The following is a 19,720-nucleotide window of genomic DNA, read 5'->3' as shown; positions in this document are numbered from 1 at the left end:
AGGTACCACTCCACTAAGGTGCTACCCAGGCTCATGTTCCCGATCCATCCCTCCCTCCCTTTGGCTCCTTCCCTTGCCTTCCCCTACCTTATTCATCTTTCCGCTCCTTCCTTCCCTCTAGTCTGTTGTCGCTGGTCTTCCTTTTCCTCCCCGACTCCCCCACACAACAAACCCATTTCATTCATCATCCGCGACAACGGCAAACGCCAAACCAATTTGACGACGACGAGACGACCAAAGCTGTTCCTACCAGCCACGCCTCGTCGCGGAGACGACTTATCGCCTCGACCTTTCGCTATTGAACATTCTTACTTACTTCTTTCTTTTTTACCTTCGCCTTATTCCGTTCGTAATTCGCCAACTTCGCGGCCTCACTCGCTTGCCATCAACCACAAAGTCTATTCTGAATAAACTCGCACTCTAAAACCAAAAGGCTACCGCTTCCGCCGATATTTAATCGATTTCTCGCCTACTGGTTAATACTTTCGACTGTTTAAAAGTCTGCCAAGTCCGTTTTAAACAATCACTTACAACGACGATAACGACCTTCCGACCGAACGCTACGACTCGATTGCCGGCTATCATAATCACAACTTCTGGGAATAGTGGTCACGATGTGGTCTTGCATCATGAAGCCAATGGCGATTCTCGCCTCAGTGGCTGCACTGGCCTCACCCGTCCAGGGTGAGAAGATCCTCTACTCCAGCTCCCTCAACAGTTGCCAAAAGGACAACGGTTTCAAAGCCACACTTTTCAACGTCGCTTTGACACCAAACAACGGTTCTGCCTATGTCAACGCTGTGGCTACTTCGTCTATCCAAGGCAAGGTCAAATTCGACATTCGGCTCTCGGCCTATGGATACGAGTTCCTTCGCCAGACTGTTGACCCCTGCTCGATTAACCTGGCTGGTCTATGTCCTATGGTTTCCGGAAAGATTCCCTTCAAGTTCAATCTGCCCATTGGCAAAGAGAATCTAGACCAGGTACCTGGAATTGCCTACAACATTCCCGATCTTGATGCTACTGTTCGTGTGTACGTCAACATGTCCGACACCGGTGAGAGTCTTGCATGTGTTGAGGCCGATTTCTCCAACGGAAAGACCGTCGATCTCAAGGGCGTTAAGTGGGCTACTGCCATCATCGCTGGTCTTGGTCTGATTTCTTCTGCCATTGTTTCCGGCGTTGGCCATGCCAACACGGCTGCTCACGTTGCTTCCAACTCGCTCTCCCTATTCGGCTACTTCCAGGCTCAGGCCATTCTTGGACTCACCAGTGTCGGCCTTCCCCCGATTGTCTCTTCGTGGACCCAGGATTTCCAGTGGTCTATGGGTATCATTCGCGTCGGATTCATGCAGGATATCTTCACCTGGTACCAGCGAGCAACTGGTGGTACGCCTGAGTCAATTCTCTACAACGTTCGCCAAGTCTCAGTACAGGTGCAGAAGCGAAGCTTGGAACTTGCCTCCACCAGTGTCGATCTTTTTAAGCGCAGTGCTGCAATGATGCCTCGAGGTTTCACTGAGCCGATTGGTAACGCCGCCAGCGCTCTCGCTAAGCGTGCCAACATTCAAACAGAGGACGGAACTTATGTCGTGTACGGTATTCAGCGAGTTGCTTTCAAGTCCAGGATCGAAACCACCAACTTGTTCATGACGGGTCTTACTTTCTTCTGCATTTTCGTCGTTATCACTTGCTTGGCTATGGCTGCCTTCAAGGGTATCTGTGAGCTCTGCGTTCGCCAGAAGTGGATGTCCCAAGACAAGTTCCTCGAGTTCCGCAACGGCTGGCTCACCGTTCTCAAGGGTATTCTCTTCCGTTTGACCCTAATTGGTTTCCCCCAGATGGTCATCCTCTGCCTTTGGGAATTCACTCAGCAAGACTCGCCTGCTGAGGTCGTCCTCGCCGTATTCTTCCTTTTGGGCATGACTTTCACACTCGGCTGGGGCGCTAGCAAGGTCATTCGTATCGCTCGCCGCTCTGTCGCTATGCACCGAAACCCCGCCTACATTCTGTTCTCTGATCCCCAGGCTCTGAACAAGTGGGGTTTCCTCTACGTTCAATTCCGAGCTTCTGCCTACTACTTCATCGTCCCTGTTCTCGTCTACACTGTCATCAAGGCTATGTTCGTGGCTCTGGCTCAGAAGAGCGATATCGCACAGGCTGTTGGTTTCATCATTATCGAAGTCGGTTTCTTGATTGCCGCCTCCGTTCTCCGACCTTGGATGGACAAGCCCACCAACTCGTTCAACATCGCCATTGCCGCCATCAACTTCATCAACGCTATTTTCCTTCTTATCTTTTCCAACGTCTTTGGCCTGCCTAAGATTGTTGTTGGTGTTGTTGGTGTGGTTCTGTTCGTCTTGAACGCATCGTTTGCTCTTATTCTGCTTCTTATGCTTATCGTCTCGACTGCGTTGGTGTTCTTCCGCAAGAACCCCGATGCTCGATACCAGTTCATGGCTGATGACCGTGCCTCTTTCATGAAGTCGCAGACCCAGGTCAATGCTACCACTGAGCTTGATGCTCTTGCAGCCACCGCCCGAGGTGACAAGTCTGGTTACAACAAGCACCTCGACCTGGATGAGGAGGATTCGGTTTCATCCGAAAGCTTGAGAAGGCGAGCTGAGGCGAACAACCACTCGCAAGCATCCTTCCAACGAGGTGATGCGCCTCCTCGTTCTCCTGTCAACCCAGCCATGCCACTCTTCCCGGCTGATGGGCGACCGTCAAGCCCTTTCCGCACTGCGTCACCAAACCCCTACCAACAATCCAGCTCAAATCTATCCCAACAAAGATCGGCAGATAATGGTAGCCCCGGTGGCCACAGGGCACAGAACAATGCTAGGTAAGCTCACAAACCACACCGTAACATTGAACTCCAACTGACCTTTCTTCAGTCCTTGGCAACGAGGTGCCGGCTACGAGCACTAATTGATTTAACTCAAGAGAATTTGCCTTCTTATTTCATGATGAGCTTATACTTAGACTATTCTCGAGGGGGTAGACTTTGCATTTCACGCAGCTTGGTTTATGCGAGGCCGGCCCAGCAGACGAAGCCTTCAGGATTTCTGCTGTGGATGAAGCGAGTGAGCTCTGGACTTGCAGACAGTAATCAACATTACCCACGCTAAGATCGTGTTTCCTTTCTTTGTTTGTTTTCCCTTATTATTTTTTTGGATGGTTCTTTGTCAGAAGCATGACGATGGCGTCTGCAACGAGACTTGGCGTTGGCGATTATCGGAACCCTAGTACTCTTACGAGTGTTTGCTTTGTATATATAAACAGTATCGGGAAGGGACGAGGAATATGCTTTTATTGAACTGAGGTGACTCGAGCACCAGTTTATCGGATATCCGGGGATCATACTGCAACTTTCAAAGTTACAGCCATGGAACGCTTTGTTTCCTAGTGGTTACCCAAATAAAACCCAAAAAATTTCAATAACTTAACTATGTACTCTCACAACTATTTCACAATGAGTAGGCTTATTCCCCGACTCTACACTCTGCTGAGACTCAGATCATATACGACACAATTGTGTTGCGCCTTGTACAGTCTGGCTGATATTCGGGTCAGTCACCCTTCCTCGATGCAATGATATTTCACTTATACAACGCAATTCAGCTCAAATGTGAGTAACTTTCTTTATTGTATGTCTACGGAAAAGGCCATCTGAGCGACTATGTCCCCCACGATTAACCATGGAGGGAGAGATATCCGCTTCTGACAACCGAATCTACCTACTTTGGTGAGACTGGTACGAAGCCAGCTTTCACAATAATTGATAGCCTGCCACCCGTTCCCATCCACGTCCTCTTTTCAACAACCAGGATGTTGAGAGGAGAAACACCGAATACCCAATCCAGCCCTGCCTGTACAAATACAACGATTACTTCGTGATTGAGGAAAACAACAAGGCTTTGCGTTTTGAAACGAGAGGCTTTCGAGATCAAAGGAAAAAAAAAGAAAAAGACCGTGTGGTAGATCTTGTGGTGTACTAATGATACAAGAATGGTATATAAAAGGAAACGAACAGCATAGAGATATAAAACTTGAGTAATTCGAGAGACCAGGAGCGTCTTCAGCCAATTTGCCGAAGACGGAGTGATGAACAAAGGGAATAAATAGTTAGGGAAGGGTTGATTGATATAGGAAGTGAGGATAGAGAGGTTTTCTCCAAGTCTGGAATAACGCGCAAAGGCTTTGAAAAAGAGTGAAAGAAGATTTTTAAAAACGCCGCCGTTGTCTTATGGCAATGGAATTTTGGGAGAGAAGAAGAAATAGAAGAAGTTGTGCATGTCGTCCAATTGTTGAATGTCGTTTGTTGTCGTGATGTTAATTTTGATGTGGTGTGGTGTGGTGTTGTTAGCTAGCTCCTTCCCTCCCCCCTTTCAACGCCGCCGCTTCGCTTTAGCTCGGTCGCAGATTGTCTCACTTCACCACCAGCACCTGAACCTTTGCGCCTGCCACCTTGAAGCATTACACGCGCCACTCCAAGTAAAGCACGACGTATTTCTTCCCCTCTTTTGGCTTTGTCTTCGCATCATTGCATTTTTATGACTGCTTTGATCGACCAATGCGAAGTCGCAGATGAGAAGTCCTGACGGGAAGTTCCAGCAGCCACATACGTGTACAGATGCAGGAACCAGGAACCGAAAAAATGATGGAGGTCAGGTCAACTTTGAGGGGTTAAAAGGCAAAACCCTGCTCCATAAGCTTATCGACATCACCTCCCGCTGCTTGCACCGCTTTCATGGCTGCTTCGCTTAGTCGTCGTCTTCGTTCCATCGCCTCACGTTCTCGGCGCGCCTTGGTCTTGGAGCTACCGCTTGGCGCAACACCTGTCATGAGGAGACCACCATCACTGGGAGTGAAGTTGACGAATCCGATATCGCCGCCGCCTGCGCTGCCGCCGCTGGAATCCCTTGATCGTCGTTGTTTACGCATGGCAGTGGGAGTACCAGGTACCATACCACGACCCGAGGCGCTGCGGGCCGATCCAACGGACCCGTTGGAACTGTGGCGCGAGTGCGCTGTAGTAGGCGTTGGTGGCACTGACGGTTGTCGTGTCTTGCGAATAGGAGAGCACGACAAGTGTCGAGCTCCAGAGGATGGCGCTCGCGGCGGGCGGTGTCGCTCTGTGGTTGGCGGGACAGGCGGCGGTGGAGGAAGGTAAGTTTGAGCGTTGAGTGCGAGGTCATGAACAGGCGCTGAAACATTTCTTGGTTGCGGCATATGAATCATAAGGCCTGCCGAGTTGGGGTCGTGCATTTGATATTCGTACGGCAACTCTGCGTGCTGGGCATGCATAGCAAGATTGAGGTTGGCGTTCTTCTGTTGTTGAGGGTCGACGACGACATACTCGCCATTTTGGTTAAGGAGATTTAGATCCCACCATCCACTTTGATGAGTAGTCTGAGCCATATACTCATGTCCTGGCCACGACTCGGGTGCTGAGCCTGCAACCGCGACGGGCTGTTGATGAGGATGGCCAGGAGCAACTGTTTGCTGATGGGGATGGGGATGGGGATGCTGGTGCGGGTGCGGATGTGTGTGTTGCTGATGCTGCCAAGCTGATTGAGGAACTTGTCCCGCCATCTCAGGTTGGTATAGGCCTGGTTCTGTCTTGACTCCCGGTGACACAGCCGGTGTGTGAATCCCATTGGTGCTGAAGAAGCGCATGTTGTTAGGTGGCTGCTGAGGAATTTCATTAAAAGGATCGTCGCAAAACCCATGAACAAAGTTCGTGCTATCCGGCCCGCATGTTGGTGAAGGGGGGAATGCGTCATTCCCGTTGTACGGATGATCCTGGAGTCTCAAAGCCCGAGGAGGGTTATCCATGGTTGGAGAGCCAGGGCGGTCCATGGCGATGGGCTTTCTGGGTTTGCGAAGTTTGCTGGCCTTTCGAATCGTCGATGAGAGTGCTTCGACGAATTTGTTAGGTTTCCTAGTCATGGTGTTGGGCGGCGTTGGCGATGATGGTTGCGAGACAGGTACTCGTCGGCCAGGTGAGGTCTGAAGTGAGATACCATTAACTTGGGGTAGTTCTGGGTCAGACATGGAAACCCGAGGCACCATGGAGCGCTTCTCCATTACTAGTCCATCGTTTCCCGCAAGTGCGAGGCTACGAGGATCAGCCCCATGTGTTGCGCCAGGTGCGGCTGATGATCCAGGCTGAGAGGGGCCTGTCGCGTCGACTTGGGAGCTGCAAGAAAACAAGTCGAACTCATCTTCAGTTGTTGACACGCCCGATGAGGCAGACGCGGTAGATTCGGCAGGGTGATCAAGGATGAGTCCATCGGCCAAGGCGGGCATACCCGGATTGTGACCGTGAGGATCGGCCATAGATGATGGGATTTCGTTGTCAAAGTTGATAAACTCGCCAAAGAAGTCGGCTGATCCATCGTTAGGTCCATCATCGATATCCTGCCAGTAGAAGCCCGGGTCGCGGTCGGTAGCCTCAACCCGGAAGGGCAGGGTCCAAGAGGCCATTGGTATATTGCACTGTTGTTCGGCTACACTGTTTGAAGCTGAGGGATGAGATGGCAACGGAGGCGTGGTCAACCAAGCGAGTCACCTTGGGCTTGCTGAGAAAGTCAATGAAGGCGACGAAGATGTCGAAGTGGAAGAGGAAGTTAATGGCATGAATGAAACGAGAGCCAAAAGAATGGCAACGGAGGGAATGAAAAGAAGGAGCCTTGGGCCTTTGAGTGATAGCGAGAAGAGAGGCGACAGGCTAGAGCCAGTCAGAGGCAGCAAAACAAAGTTCAAGACGAGCAACAAGAGACTCGGCCGGTAAGCGAACGAGACCTGACAAGGCGTGGAGATGGTCAAAGTCAAGTCAATGGAGCAACGGGCAAGCCAGCAACGGGTACCAGAGAAACGGGCGAGACACGACGAGGAATAAAACAAGGCCGATCTGGTTTTTGATGACTTTACTAACAGTGGATTTGACGGACAAGATCGCGACATTCAGCAAGATTGGTGAGATGAGAGGTCTACGAATTCATTCTGGCTCAGCAACGAGACCGTTGCGCTGCGCTGTTCTGCGTTGCTACTTGGGAGAGGCAGTTGGAGTGCGGCAGCGGGAGGAATGCACGGCGCTATGAGGGAGCATTCCATCGAGAATGATTCTCGTGTCATGAACACAGATCATTTACCCCCTCCCTTTGTCTATTCTAGATGGGAATAAAAATGGACGATCCCTTTGTGCGACAAATGTCGATTGATTGCGAGAAATGTTTCCATATCTAGAAGGTGAAGATTGAAGAATATGACAGGCTTCGGGGTTTTTATTTTTGACGGCTTCAAACAAAGAGATACGAAGCGACCCTGGGCCTGGGAGATTTGGGCTAGACCTGGACCCCCTGAACAATGGATGGAGAGGTGATGATGCTCTGGATGGCCGAAGCCACTCGGAACTAGAGGTAGAGGCGCTGGGACGGGCTAAGGTAGAGTTCACGGGTGTACCTACGTTAGCCTAAGGTCGAACGGGACGAGATTTGCCTTTTGTATGGAGCGTTTGATTGATGGGCAGCCGAGAGTTAAGTTGGGTTGGTCGAGTTGAGGGAGGGGAAGGTTTTGAGTTGGGCCCGGCTGGTGATGAGCGAGCGTTTACCTGGACATCTCGCAGAGCTGCAGTGATTGACAGGAGGGATTTACGAGTAGATGGTTGACGACATGACGTCTATGCGAAGATCTCTGTTAGGGTATTGCATCACTTTTCGCATATCACAGCCTAGATGATCATATCCAGGCCGATAGAGTTGAAGGTTTATGGGACCTCAGTGATTGATGTGCAGTAGCACCCTTACCCGTGCCGGCCTGGGCCTGCCCTGACTCCCGCCTGTACCTTGCAGCGGGCAGCCAAAATGGTTGCATTGCATTGCATTTTTACAGGGGCATGATCAGATCTGACAGGCTCTAGACCCCACCTCCCATGTCATTTTGACTGCCCGTAACTGAGATATGGATGGATCTCTCTGTGCTTCCGATCGACCCGCCCATACATAGATGGAATCTTTATTTTCCTAGGTATCGACTATCCGTACCTGCGCATTCAATTAAACACAATTGAATCTTCCATCGTGAACTTGTCTCACCTCAAGAATGTTCCTGTTAGTTAGTTTCTTCACCACTTGTCTAACCTCATCACCTCATCAACGGCCCCATGTCCTCATGACTTGTCATAGTAAACATTGCTTAATTGACCAGCTGAATTGAATGATTCATGTTTTCCATCTATCGATTCGATTTTTGAGCTTTACTTTGTCATGAGGCCTCTTTAACTACCTGAATGGGAACTCACCGTTATCCACATCGTTTTGTGCCCAGACCTCCTCCCCTTGTCGATGAACTTTCTTTAGTGAGGCTTTTCCTTCTTGACCATGGCGTCCGGCTGTTGGCGGCACGGATTAATTAATGGGAGAAAATCTCGTCGTTTGGCTCGTACGATGTGACGGGACGCGAGTGCGAGCGCGACGGCACGGCTAGGCCTTGACGTGTAGAGTAAACAGGATTCGGGTAAGAACCAAGGCGCCATTACCGACCTTTATCTAAGTACACTGACAAATCGATCAAATGATCAAGCTAGCATACCATTCTTGAGATAAAGGTCTTATGGTGGTCACACACAAACCCTCGGCCCGGCTGGTGATGGCTTCATCAGCCGTGTCTTCCGATAAAGTTTAAAAGTCACTCCGATCAAGTTTTTACCGAAATCGAGCTTCCACACCTTTTTCCTCAGTCGTGTTATACAACTTCAATTCTTAACACGACTAAGACTGCTATGCTGCCGTCATCACGCCTGTCATCACGTATGTCACATGTTTGATGCTCTGTGATAATGTTCGTTGTGATAGTTACACACGTTCGTTGCGTTTATTCCATCACCAGTCTGGAGATGTCGCCGATCCATCGGGAATCAGACGTTGTGCGAGGCTCTTCTAAACTACAGGATAATACTAATACTAACACCGACCTTGTTGGTCGCACAATGCAATGCAATGCAATGCAATGTACTGCACTGCACTGTATCTCATCCCGGTTTTCTGGCCACGACCCTTGAACCCTGACCACGACTCTCCCGTCATGATACGCCTCATGCTGGTTCTGTCTTCCAAGCATAACCCAAATTCAAACGCCTTGTACATGATCCATGGTAAAACAAAATATGCTCCCTGTCGTGATATCCGTACGCCAAACTGTGAAATCTCCGAAATAATCAAATAAATGACCAACATATCTAAATCTCAAAAACCTCCGAGAAACGCCTTAGCCCATTCATCCCCGGGTATGTCCCGAAAGGGCGGATGCTTCGCTCTTGTAAATGCTCGTAACCATATAACGCCGTTGTGTCGTACCCGATCCTTCTAAGCTAAGCTGGTCATGACATATGCTATGTCGCCTGTGCCCACCAAGGACGCCGCTGATATGCAACGTTGATGTGCTCTATTGTGCCGAAACAATCATTGATGATGCTTGAGAATCGGATCGACCTCGTATAGAGCTTGCGCCCGATTGAGAGTGTTTGCTCTTCTTCTTATCACGTCGTCGCATCCGTGGTACACTGTGGATGGTGTTGCGACAGCGGCTAGCAGCATCAACCGATCTCCTGTATCCAAGATCATAACGCTTCTTGATACCATCTGGCGTGCTGGCAGCCCTTAGTGATACAGCTGATGGAAGCCAAGAGAAGTCATCTTCGTCTTCACAGTATCCTTCGTCCACTTCGAAGCCGCCAAAGGCGTTGGGTCTATATAAAGACCTTGTGATAGTTCCTGGAGCTTCGGCAAGCGCGGTGGGGTCGACGGCAATGGGCGCAAAGGAAGCGTAAGGCATGCCCATGGAGTCTGTGGAGATTGTTTGTTTCTCTGAAGTGGAGGCGTTTTGTGAAGTCGGCATATTGCTGTTATTGTCGGCATCGATTTCCATCGACCTCGAATTGTGGTGGGTGAGTATTGAAGAGACATTGACGCAATCGTCGTCAGGTAATGAAATGGGCGAGAGAGCGGATTCTGGTAGGCGTGTTCCTGAAAGAGAAGAGTCGTGGTGGTATTGGCTGAGTGATGAACTGCCAAGTTGAGAGGTAAGGACGTCGATTGATTGGGGTTGAAACTGCGAGTTTGAGGATGAAGAAGGTGGTGAACCTGGTGGCGATAGCGGTGATTGAATTGATGTCGCCTTTTCGGACGTCATTGTTGTGTCTGTGATCGAGGTAGAAGCAGTGTTATTTTGCTGTTGTGGTTGTGGTGCCTTTGCAGGCGAGTCTCTTCGCTGACGTGCCTTGTGAGGCTCCCACATGGCTAAAGCTAGAGGCTGGCGATGACTTGCCCCATGGAGGTTGAGAAAGAAATGTTGGAGAGAGTGTGTGTGTTGGAATTATTTGGAGAATTGATTGACTAGTGAGAGATAGAATAGAGATGGTGATGAATGGATGGGAGGAATAGAAATGGTAGTAATTAGAAGCAAAGAGAGAAACAGAAACAGACGGGAAAGAGCAGGGGCGAGCAGGCCAAGTAATATGAAGGCATCCGCGTTGCGCTAGAAGAGCAGGCGTTGACGCCGCTTCATTGCTGGGGTGGAGCGGACTTGTGGTGGTGTAGTTAGCGAACTAGTGATGACCGTAGACGTAACTTAGCTTCTGAAGAGGTAATAGTAGAAACAGGTAGTTTTGGTGCTATAGGCTATCTAGGTCATATTGAGCTTAATGATCCGACAGGATGGTAGGCTTTTTCCTGCTAACGTATCTAGTACAGTACCGGTACACCGACTCTACCAAGTTATTTCTTTGTTTCTGTTTCTGTTTTACCGCCAGGGCTGGACCGGACTGAGTGAGTGGGCTTGTCTCTGATGCGATGTGCTGAAGGCGTCTCGACTCGATGCATAACTTGGGTACTAGACTATCCAGTACCTTATCAGTCTAGTCCCCATGCGCCCGTCCTACCGGAGCAATCAAGCCTCTTCTGGGAGCGGTTTCCAGTGCCAGTGCAGCGTTTGTACCGAGAGCCGGGTCTCTAAACCCGACAGCGTGTCCCAGGGTGGTCCCAGCTGTGGAACTGTGTCCTGCCTCCTCCCTTTTATTGGCTCAACTACGAGACGGTGGTTTCTTGGCGGTTTACATGGATGAATGCAATGCACATCAGCCCATGTCCCTTCTCCATCTCCCATCCCATCCATCGGATTGGCCTAACAAGGGTGAGTCTAACTCTTTTTATTTCTTCTCTTATTTCCACATACGCCTCGCTTCAGTCCAGTCATGTCATCCAAATCAAATCAAAACCAGATCAGCCAGCCCTTGCATCACCAGCAATCGTCCGGCAATACCGCAGTCCAGTCTGTCGGGTTGCCATAGTGGATGCTTGACGCGCTGTTGGCTCTTCTACTGCAGATCTTTTAAACTCTGTTGAATCACTTCAGCTTTCAAGTTGGATCAATCCTTACAGGACTATACTGACCTGACCTGACCCCTGAACTGAGCTGGGCTGGGCTGAGCTGAGATCAAACCTCCCTCGATAATTACCGAGTATTGAAGGACCTCAGCTTGAGGTTAGACCAACAATTGGCATCAGCGTCTATGCTAAAGCGCGGGAAACGACATTCAGAGAGCCTTAATTGCCGTCCTTGCTTGTTCCCATTCAATGTCACTGTACCTTGCTTCATCTGCCTGCCCGTTTGCTTACCTACTGTACATGCACACTTTGTATGAAGTAGAGTGTCATATAATCGTATACCCCGCGGCCACCCCCTTCACCTTGACCTTGACCAGCCGTTTGCTTATGATTCGCTAATGTTCGAATCCTAGTGCCACCTGCAGGCTGGCCCCTGACGCTCGTGGTGTTAGGATGGATGAATTCGGTAATCCAATCGTGGAGGCTCAAGTCAAGTTCTTTATGTTGTATTTTATTAACAAGCCTTCGGAGTATTTTGGAAGGAATATCCTTTTCGGACACATCTCTGCCGTGATGCCATGCCATGTAAGGTCCCGTTGGCATTGGCACATCTTGTCGGGATCCTAGTGTGAATTATCCATGACACAACGTGTATCAAAGATCGTACACAGCCTTGGCTATGGATATATTCATCACAAGGCAGAGAATTGTTCAGACGAAAGAAAGAAAATGTCCCGCCGACCTGTTCTCACCATCTGACACTAGCACAAGCCTGAGATCCCCCCGTAGGGCAGTAGACAGTGGGCAGGCACTAAATCTTCCGTCTACGTCCAATCGCATCTTTCCATTTATAGGCTATACCCCACAGGCGATCGGATCTACAGCCATCCGCCGTTCGTTCGACACATTAAGCCTTCTATCTAAAGCCAAAATAGCCTCAAAACTTTGGGAGATACCCATTGTATGGTTAGCTAACTCCCCAGTCACTAATAATTGCATGTCTAGTCTTCATAGTTCGATACCTGAAACTACTGTAGTGCTCTGGCTCCTTCGCGTCCCTGGACATCGGAGCCTAGGAAAAGCCTGGCCCAGCGCCGGCTCTAGCAAGAAGCGCTAAACTCTTGTAAGTTGCAGACCCGAAGTCCCCAGAACTTGTCTCGGTACCGAAGATTGGTTGATTTAACAACGAGTCAGGAGATTCGCCATGAGCTATAGAGCAACTACTCGTGGGATTTTTAACAAAGTCCAGTGTTTGAACGATGTCGACTCGTGAAAACTTGGCAAAGCTAAGTCGTGGTTGAGGCTCGTCATCTTTGCCTGCCATAACTGCTACGCCGACAGGTACAGAGTACCTTATAAGCTAAATCCCATAATATCCGGTTCGCCTACCCTGGCAAGGCGATAGATCATAATGCCATGACGGAGCAGAGGCTGTTTTGGACCTGTACTGATCTTGGCAACTGACTACGATTGTAGAGAGGGAGCTCATTCCATTGAATCGCGAGTGCCTGAAGGCGAGTTCGCGATGGCTCGCTTCCTGTTTGGGACCACGTTGCCAGGCGGCTTGAAGTTGAGACGATTATGGCCGGCATCCGGTCTCCGCGATGACTCGGTGTTTATGTTATTTCTCTCTTCTAGCTCCTTGTACCAATGGCTTGACCCTCAAAATAGGATCTACTACCTACTGCTGAGTAGTGACTGACCGGACAAGAAATTCCTCTTCCAAACGGAATTTCCCGAAGCGCTTCTCAAAATGCCTACCCAGCACGTTCGTGCGTACGGATAGTATGTATGCAAGCCATATTTGCGAAACACAAAGGGCGGTTCTAGACTTCGAGAGCATATCGTCGGACCCAGAGGCCCGTCTTTTGTGTGAACCAACACCATGGCTCGGCGTCCGGACCGTTCTGCAGGGAGGAGAGGACCCAGAGACATGGTTCTGGCGCCAGAGTGTACGTGCTGCGCTTGTATTCTGTTGAATGGTGACCAACATGCAAGCCTCATTGCGAGTGATTATATTGTCGATGGTTTCAAGACCGAAATAGTCAGCCATAAACCCAAGGTTTGAGTTGCGGCGTGGCAGCGATACGACAAATTAGTACGATACCTACTCTCTATCTGTACTGAGAATATGTTGAGATGAAGTCCGCAAAAGGCTAGCAATTCGGCGTTCTTTCTTACTCTTTTTCTTTTTGTTTCTTTTTTGTCGACGTGTCGATATAACTTTTGCAGCTCAAGTCTCGTTCCAGGCGCATGCACGCTTAGCTTAGGCAGGTACAGTATCCAGCTTCTATCGTTCCTGACTTCCCTCTCGGTACCCAGACGGAAGGCGTTCCATGTGCTCTGAAAGTTGTTTTTGGCAAGAGCCGCTCTTTTTAGCATTTTGACTGGATACCGTACGAAGCAGGTACAGGCTGACATAACATTCAAACTCGAAGAACGAGTCTAACTTTAAATTCCAAAACCTACATACATATCCGTACAACATACGATAAGCCTTGATATGCACACCAACGAGCTATCCATATTACGTTTCGGTTCAACTTGTCTACAGACATGTCTTGCTTGTCCTCTTCGAGCTACCACCTAGCCAAGCTGTCCCGACTCACATGACAAGGGCCTAGGGAATGGCGGCCAAGAATTAAGATCGAGCTTTGGTATTGTCCGCTTGAGCTAATCTCCAAGAAACTCTCCTTATCGAGATCCGGTCCATTATTAGCCCTTCGATCGTGCTCGGGGAGTTCCAGGCCACCATTTCTTGGTGACTTGTTTGCGCTACCGTACGGCCTACCGGTATTTCACTTAATCAACGTAACATTGTAAGGCGTGCCACCCTCAGTCCACAGCGGGCGCAGAGACGCCGTGGGCGAAACGGGGCGAACCACAACTAAGGGCTTGTTGGGCCAGGAGAAACTTCAGACAGCCAAAGCCGCAAAGGTGGTTGGGACTGTGGCTGTCATATCAGAAAACGCCTAGTTCCTGGCACACATTCCCAACACAACATCTCGATCAATAAACGAAAGCCTCCCGATCCAGCACGGACCAGACTGCCAACGGTTATGGTACGACATGTTTTTGCTTAGGGCAGTCCCCCAGGTTTGGGTCCAGGCACTGTCTCGAGACCGGCCATGTTTATGGGAGCCTCATCGACACTGTTACCCGTCAGTGCGACAGGTCATATTTCCTGTCTGTTTTGAGAATCACATTGCCTCAATGACACGAGTCGGAGCTTGTGGTCCAGCCGAGCCAACAACTGATATGTTTGAGTTACGGAACAAGAAAAACTAATTGCCGTTACTCTGAACCGCAATACCTCTGACGTATAGTAGCTTACCAAGAACCCTACACTTCGGCGAACCACGGACAAGAGCGTCTGTCAAAAAGAGGAGCTATTGCTAGGCTGTGGAGATGAGCATACCAAATCATTATAGTCACTAGGATGCTACTACACTGGCATTTCAGCGTCACAGGGCACCATCTTGACGGATATTACCTGGTTTTTACGCTTCAAGGCTCTGTATGAGGCTGAAAGCTATGCATCTGACAGGCACATCATCTGGTCTTGTGATCCACTGTCAGCAAGTGGTAAACTAGATCTACAACTCGGAACCCGTTAGTTCGTTGACGAGGTACAGCTGATTTGGCCTGGTAGCAGTGGAGGCACCATATCTACTCATGGCTGGCATAAAACACATATCGGAGGCCCGCCAGCTGTTCGGCGAACCTGCATGCTTAGCTGCTAATAACTTTGCATATATAGGGCTTTCAAACAAGTGGCGTCTTGTCTTCGGTTATCAAACTGTCAATCGCGTTGACAAGGGGCAATGTCTTCCCGAACGGCTTACTTTGCTGACTCCACCAGCATCACTCGCAGGCGTGCTCACGACAGATTGGGTAAACTCTAATCCAACGCCAAGCATGCCTTAATTCCCTATTGGGCATTTCGTAAGTTTAAGGAATACCGTATTCGTCTATCACGACAATTCCACTAACCACGTAAGTGCAATTCAACGGCTTTGGGGTTGAGAGGGTTACAGGTCCTAACGTCGAACTCTGTCGCTCAAGGTCCAGGAGCTTGGGAAGGCTACAGTAGATACTATGACTCGGACCCGGCAAAGGAGGACTCTTGAAACTCCCCAAGACTCTTGTTATGACGGATTAGGCTCCTGGTGGCTTCTTGAGCTGACGAGAGTGGGAAAACTTATCCCGGGTTTCAAAGCCGAGCGGAACGGAACGGCCAGCAAATCTGCAGTGGGTGTCACTGCTTTTCAGCCTTTGGGTAACTTCATTATGGACCCGTGGATGTGGTTGACCCATAGCGAAAGTCAGTTGCCTTTCGCAAAACAGACCGTTGCGAGTAAGTTTAAAGTTAAACACTGACAACCAAGCCCATACGTGTCGTTATCGTAGATCTTGAACGAAAATGCCACCATCACCGGCTGACGGTATTCCCGGATAACGAAGCTGCACATCAGAGTCAGAAGCATGCCGATATACTGCTGGTACAGTGCAGCACTAGGTAGATGTACTATCACGACGTCGATCTGAGAGCATATCGACATGATGCTTACCAGATCTGACAGGATCAGTGAGTATCCGCGATCATTTGAGTTTAGGATGACTTCATAAGCTCCCAGCCTTACCAGATTATAAATCAAGCTAAAGAGGACGACATGATCAGCAAAATGACCTCTCATATAAGTGACCTGTTATGCTGCAGCCTGCAGCCATGCCCCTAACAAGTTTCATGGCTTGGAACCAGTGTTATTGGAAGACATATGACTTGATCATTGATTGATAATGGGAAGGCAAGTCTCGCAGCTCGGACCCGAAGGATAAGCGCCTTGAGTTAGACGCGTGTAGTTACGTGGGCAGTGAGGTTGAAGTGAGGGTGTATAATTAAAAGCGGTTTTTAGCATTGGAAATGCCTGGTTTTTAGAGTTTATAAGGCACAGGAGCTGAAACCACCATATCCTTGGCAGTGGGAATAGCATACCCCGAATACTGCCAAGACATGGGCAATGGAATGGATATTGGTACCTTGGGTAACGTAAAGTGATGTTGAGTATCCGTAAACAGATGGAGTACTTGCTGTACAGTACCTGGCAACAGTCGGCTCATAGGTACCAAGCCACAATGGCAGAGACACAATCTCTGCACGTGATGGGACATAATGAATGATAAAGCCCAGAACCTCAGGCCCCCAAATTGACTTGAGCCTAACAGATAGACTGATATAGTCTCAAAGCAATCGATCCAATGCTCGTCAATTGCAGGAGAGAGACGTGGACTCATTTGCCTCCTACAGACTCAATAAGCCAATAGGCTTGCTGAGACCGTAGCTAAGCGCCCACGACATGCCCCGCGTGGGCGCTTACAGCTGTCAACATAGCCAAAGAGCTCAATGAGCAGGGATTGAATGACCTGAAAGCACTCACTGATTGGCCATATTCCAGAAATGAACGAAGCTTGTAGCATTCATCCTGCAGGTCGAGTTGCTGTTGTTCGGCAAGGACGGGAACTTGGTCTCTGGTGATGCGGCCAGTTTCTATTTATTATGAGACAAAGTAAATGCCGAGACGGTATTGAAAACCTATAAGCAGGCGAGTTTATAGCTTTCGAAATTTTGTTGAATTTTGTCCAATTTTTTGCATCCTCGAATCTTTGATATCAAACTCCATGGTTCAAGTATCGTGGTAGTGAAAAGGCAATATCTGTGCGGGGCTGTCCTAGCTTGGCACATATTACGGGCGGCTAAAGAAGCAGCTTGGAGCTATCCTGGAGAGAGTTCCTTCAGGGTCTCTCATCTTTTTTATTTTTCTACTCTTCTCCTTCATCTTTATAGATCTGTCTGTTGCGATTCGTCTTGCCGTCTATTCTCCGACTAGTAACTATCAGAAGTCATGAGCCAGCACTATTACCCTCGTAAGTCCCACTATCCGTTGGCTCATCATGACAACCAAACTGATCATGACACCTCAATAGCTCCGCCCGGCGCGGCACAGAGCTCTCCAGGTTCGCGAAAACCCTCGTCTTATGATGACCTCGAAAAAGACTAACCACGATATGTCTGAGCAGCTCCTCAACCACAACAGCAACGACACCAATATGCGCCACCACCGACCTCTCCTCCTGCGAACCAGACGCAATTCTACCCTCCTCCTCCTCAGTCTCCTCCCCAGCCTGGACAAGCTATGAACTATCCTCCTCCGCCTCAACCTCAATCTCAGCCTCAGTCTGGGAAAGCTACCAACTATCCACCTCCGCCTCAGTCCCCTCCACAGTCTGGACAGGCTGTGAGCTATCCTTCTCCTCAGCATACGCCGCAATCTGGGCAGGCTATGAGTTTTCCTCCTCCTCAGCATACGCCATCTCCCCAAGTGCCTCACCAGCCAAAGCCGATTCACTACCCACAACCTCCTCAGCAGCAGTCGACTCCCTCTCCTCAAGTTAGGCAACACTCTCACAGCTCTTCCCAGGGACATTACCCTCCCCCGCCCATGTCGGCGCCAGCGTATCAGCAACACTTCCAATTCAACCAGCCTCAAGCGACTCCTCCTCCTCCTCATACACAGTATCATGCACCGGGTCAACAGAACAACTTGGCCATGAGGCCTGCTGCTACTCCGCCTGTGTCAACACCCCCGGTAGCTACACCAGCGTCTAATCAACAACACTTTGATCCGCCGCCACCGATCTCGCCTCAAGCCAGCGACTCATATCCGGTCGAAAAGCCAAAGCAGGAGCTGGAGCAACAGCAACAGCCACAGCAGCACCAGGATTCTGGAAGTGCGGTGGCAATGGTTGCCTCCGGTGCACCTCAGGCCGGTCAATTTGTTGGCGCAGAGGCCATCTCTGACGACATCGGAACTTTCAATGGAGGCAGTTACCGCATCAGCCATCGCGATTCCAACAGTATTCTCACTATCCAACTAGCTATGGGCTGCCCCATGGCTGGCAAACCAGGTGCAATGGTCGCCATGTCCCCATCTGTCACGCTGAGAGGACAAGTCAAATTCAGCATGAAAAAGATGATCACTGGTGCTGATTTGACGAGTTCGACGTATGTCGGTCCTGGTGAAATAATTCTGGCGCCGCACAGTCTTGGTGATATTACTACTATGCGTCTCTCAGGCAAGGAGACCTGGTCGGTTGGGACAGATGCATTCCTTGCTTCAACACAGGGTGTTATCAAGGACTTCAAACGTCAAGGACTCGGAAAGGCTATGTTCAGTGGTGAAGGCCTGTGGGTTTACAAGGTCAGTGGTGTAGGACTGCTCTGGATCTCAAGTTTTGGTGCCATCATCAAGAAGACTGTAAGTTTGCTCTGGGATATTCTTGTGTTGTAAACTAACACCCAATAGCTTGTTGAGGACGAAAAGTACATTATCGATAACGGCCATCTCATCGCCTGGAATTGCAAGTATGTCATGGAGCGTGTTGCTTCGGGAGGTATCATTTCGGGACTCGCTTCAGCAGAAGGTCTGGTCTGTAAGTTCACAGGTCCTGGAACGGTTTACCTGCAGACTCGAAACTCGGTAAGTGTATCCCTCCTTCTCCATTCTAGTCTTGATCGCTAACGGGATACCAGAGAGCGTTTGCTGCTTTTATGGGTGGACAGCAATATCAGGGTTAGTGCTGAATCTCTATGAGCAATACCATAGTGTTGGTAATGAACGAGGGGATATTTCTAAAACCGATCACTTCGATAGCGGTCCAGGTTTCTGTTCTTTGGAGTATCTTGCTTTGGAGTTTGTTTTGCCCGTTATCGTTGGATACCTTTCAACATGTAGTTCTATTTACTCAGTCTCAAGACCCTTGATCACTCTCTGTTCTATCACTGATATCATAAACTCGATTTTGTGCCTTCTTTTTTCCTGCGCGTAATTTTGCAAAAGTTCACTCTAGAGGAAGGGGCCACTCACTGATCATGTGGGAAGGCTCCGTCCCAACTTCCACCTTCCGCCTTCCACCTTATACTGATGCGCACCTTCCGCCTTGCTTCAGATGATTGTGATTAACCATCAATTGCTCCATCATGACTCCTCTTTGTTCTCTCTTCTCAACACCATCACATCTTGGCCTTCGTTAGCAAAAGAGTGCCCTTTTTTGGACTATCTATTCCGCTACACGCAGCATTAAGGCATCTTGTCTAGAACAACACTGCCTCTATAAAAGCGAATTCACTTGCCAGCGATCATCATACACGGCCTCATTCCCGCCTTTCAATTCTCCTCCCCACCTCCAGAGACCTCAACCCATCAACAAGAGCCGGCAGCTTCTTGCCTTCACCCAAGTCTTTGGCAGCACTGTTCGTGCCGGTTTCAACG

General features: G+C 49.5%; 4 protein-coding genes across 4 annotated transcripts; 2 read left to right on the top strand and 2 right to left on the bottom strand.

Moving 5' to 3' along the window:
* Window positions 1–458: 458 nt before the first annotated feature.
* On the top strand, window positions 459–3,029 carry B0J16DRAFT_81267 (uncharacterized protein). The gene is made up of 2 exons (XM_046134506.1): window positions 459–2,845; window positions 2,898–3,029. The coding sequence occupies exons 1-2, from the start codon at window positions 615–617 to the stop codon at window positions 2,929–2,931; spliced, it is 2,265 nt and encodes a 754-aa protein (XP_045987431.1). The 5' UTR covers window positions 459–614; the 3' UTR covers window positions 2,932–3,029.
* Window positions 3,030–4,624: 1,595 nt separating this feature from the next.
* On the bottom strand, window positions 4,625–6,732 carry B0J16DRAFT_81244 (uncharacterized protein). The gene has a single exon (XM_046134504.1). The coding sequence runs from the start codon at window positions 6,490–6,492 to the stop codon at window positions 4,690–4,692; it is 1,803 nt and encodes a 600-aa protein (XP_045987430.1). The 5' UTR covers window positions 6,493–6,732; the 3' UTR covers window positions 4,625–4,689.
* A 2,614-nt stretch (window positions 6,733–9,346) lies between these two features.
* B0J16DRAFT_81257 (uncharacterized protein) lies at window positions 9,347–10,522 on the bottom strand. The gene is made up of 2 exons (XM_046134505.1): window positions 10,333–10,522; window positions 9,347–10,205 (listed from the first exon to the last, which is right to left on the bottom strand). The coding sequence occupies exon 2, from the start codon at window positions 10,195–10,197 to the stop codon at window positions 9,451–9,453; it is 747 nt and encodes a 248-aa protein (XP_045987429.1). The 5' UTR covers window positions 10,198–10,205; window positions 10,333–10,522; the 3' UTR covers window positions 9,347–9,450.
* Window positions 10,523–16,988: 6,466 nt separating this feature from the next.
* On the top strand, window positions 16,989–19,233 carry B0J16DRAFT_361472 (tryptophan RNA-binding attenuator protein-like domain-containing protein). Its single transcript, XM_046129750.1, has 5 exons — window positions 16,989–17,315; window positions 17,376–17,405; window positions 17,469–18,706; window positions 18,755–18,928; window positions 18,982–19,233. The coding sequence occupies exons 1-5, from the start codon at window positions 17,294–17,296 to the stop codon at window positions 19,024–19,026; spliced, it is 1,509 nt and encodes a 502-aa protein (XP_045987428.1). The 5' UTR covers window positions 16,989–17,293; the 3' UTR covers window positions 19,027–19,233.
* Window positions 19,234–19,720: the final 487 nt, after the last annotated feature.

This window comes from Fusarium flagelliforme, assembly GCF_020744385.1.
Source record: "Fusarium flagelliforme strain FIESC 12 MPI-CAGE-AA-0113 chromosome Unknown B0J16scaffold_2, whole genome shotgun sequence".
NCBI classification, from domain to species: domain Eukaryota; kingdom Fungi; phylum Ascomycota; class Sordariomycetes; order Hypocreales; family Nectriaceae; genus Fusarium; species Fusarium flagelliforme.
This window is presented reverse-complemented; position numbering and strand designations above follow the sequence as displayed.

Coding starts and splice junctions, on each gene's coding strand:
- B0J16DRAFT_361472 (XM_046129750.1), top strand. CDS start 17,294: ATGAGCCAGCACTATTACCCTC. Junction 18,707..18,754: donor GTGCCATCATCAAGAAGACT/GTAAGTTTGCTC, acceptor AACACCCAATAG/CTTGTTGAGGACGAAAAGTA. Junction 18,929..18,981: donor ACCTGCAGACTCGAAACTCG/GTAAGTGTATCC, acceptor ACGGGATACCAG/AGAGCGTTTGCTGCTTTTAT.
- B0J16DRAFT_81244 (XM_046134504.1), bottom strand. CDS start 6,492: ATGGCCTCTTGGACCCTGCCCTTCCGGGTTGAGGCTACCGACCGCGAC.
- B0J16DRAFT_81257 (XM_046134505.1), bottom strand. CDS start 10,197: ATGACGTCCGAAAAGGCGACATCAATTCAATCACCGCTATCGCCACCA.
- B0J16DRAFT_81267 (XM_046134506.1), top strand. CDS start 615: ATGTGGTCTTGCATCATGAAGCCAATGGCGATTCTCGCCTCAGTGGCT. Junction 2,846..2,897: donor AGGGCACAGAACAATGCTAG/GTAAGCTCACAA, acceptor ACCTTTCTTCAG/TCCTTGGCAACGAGGTGCCG.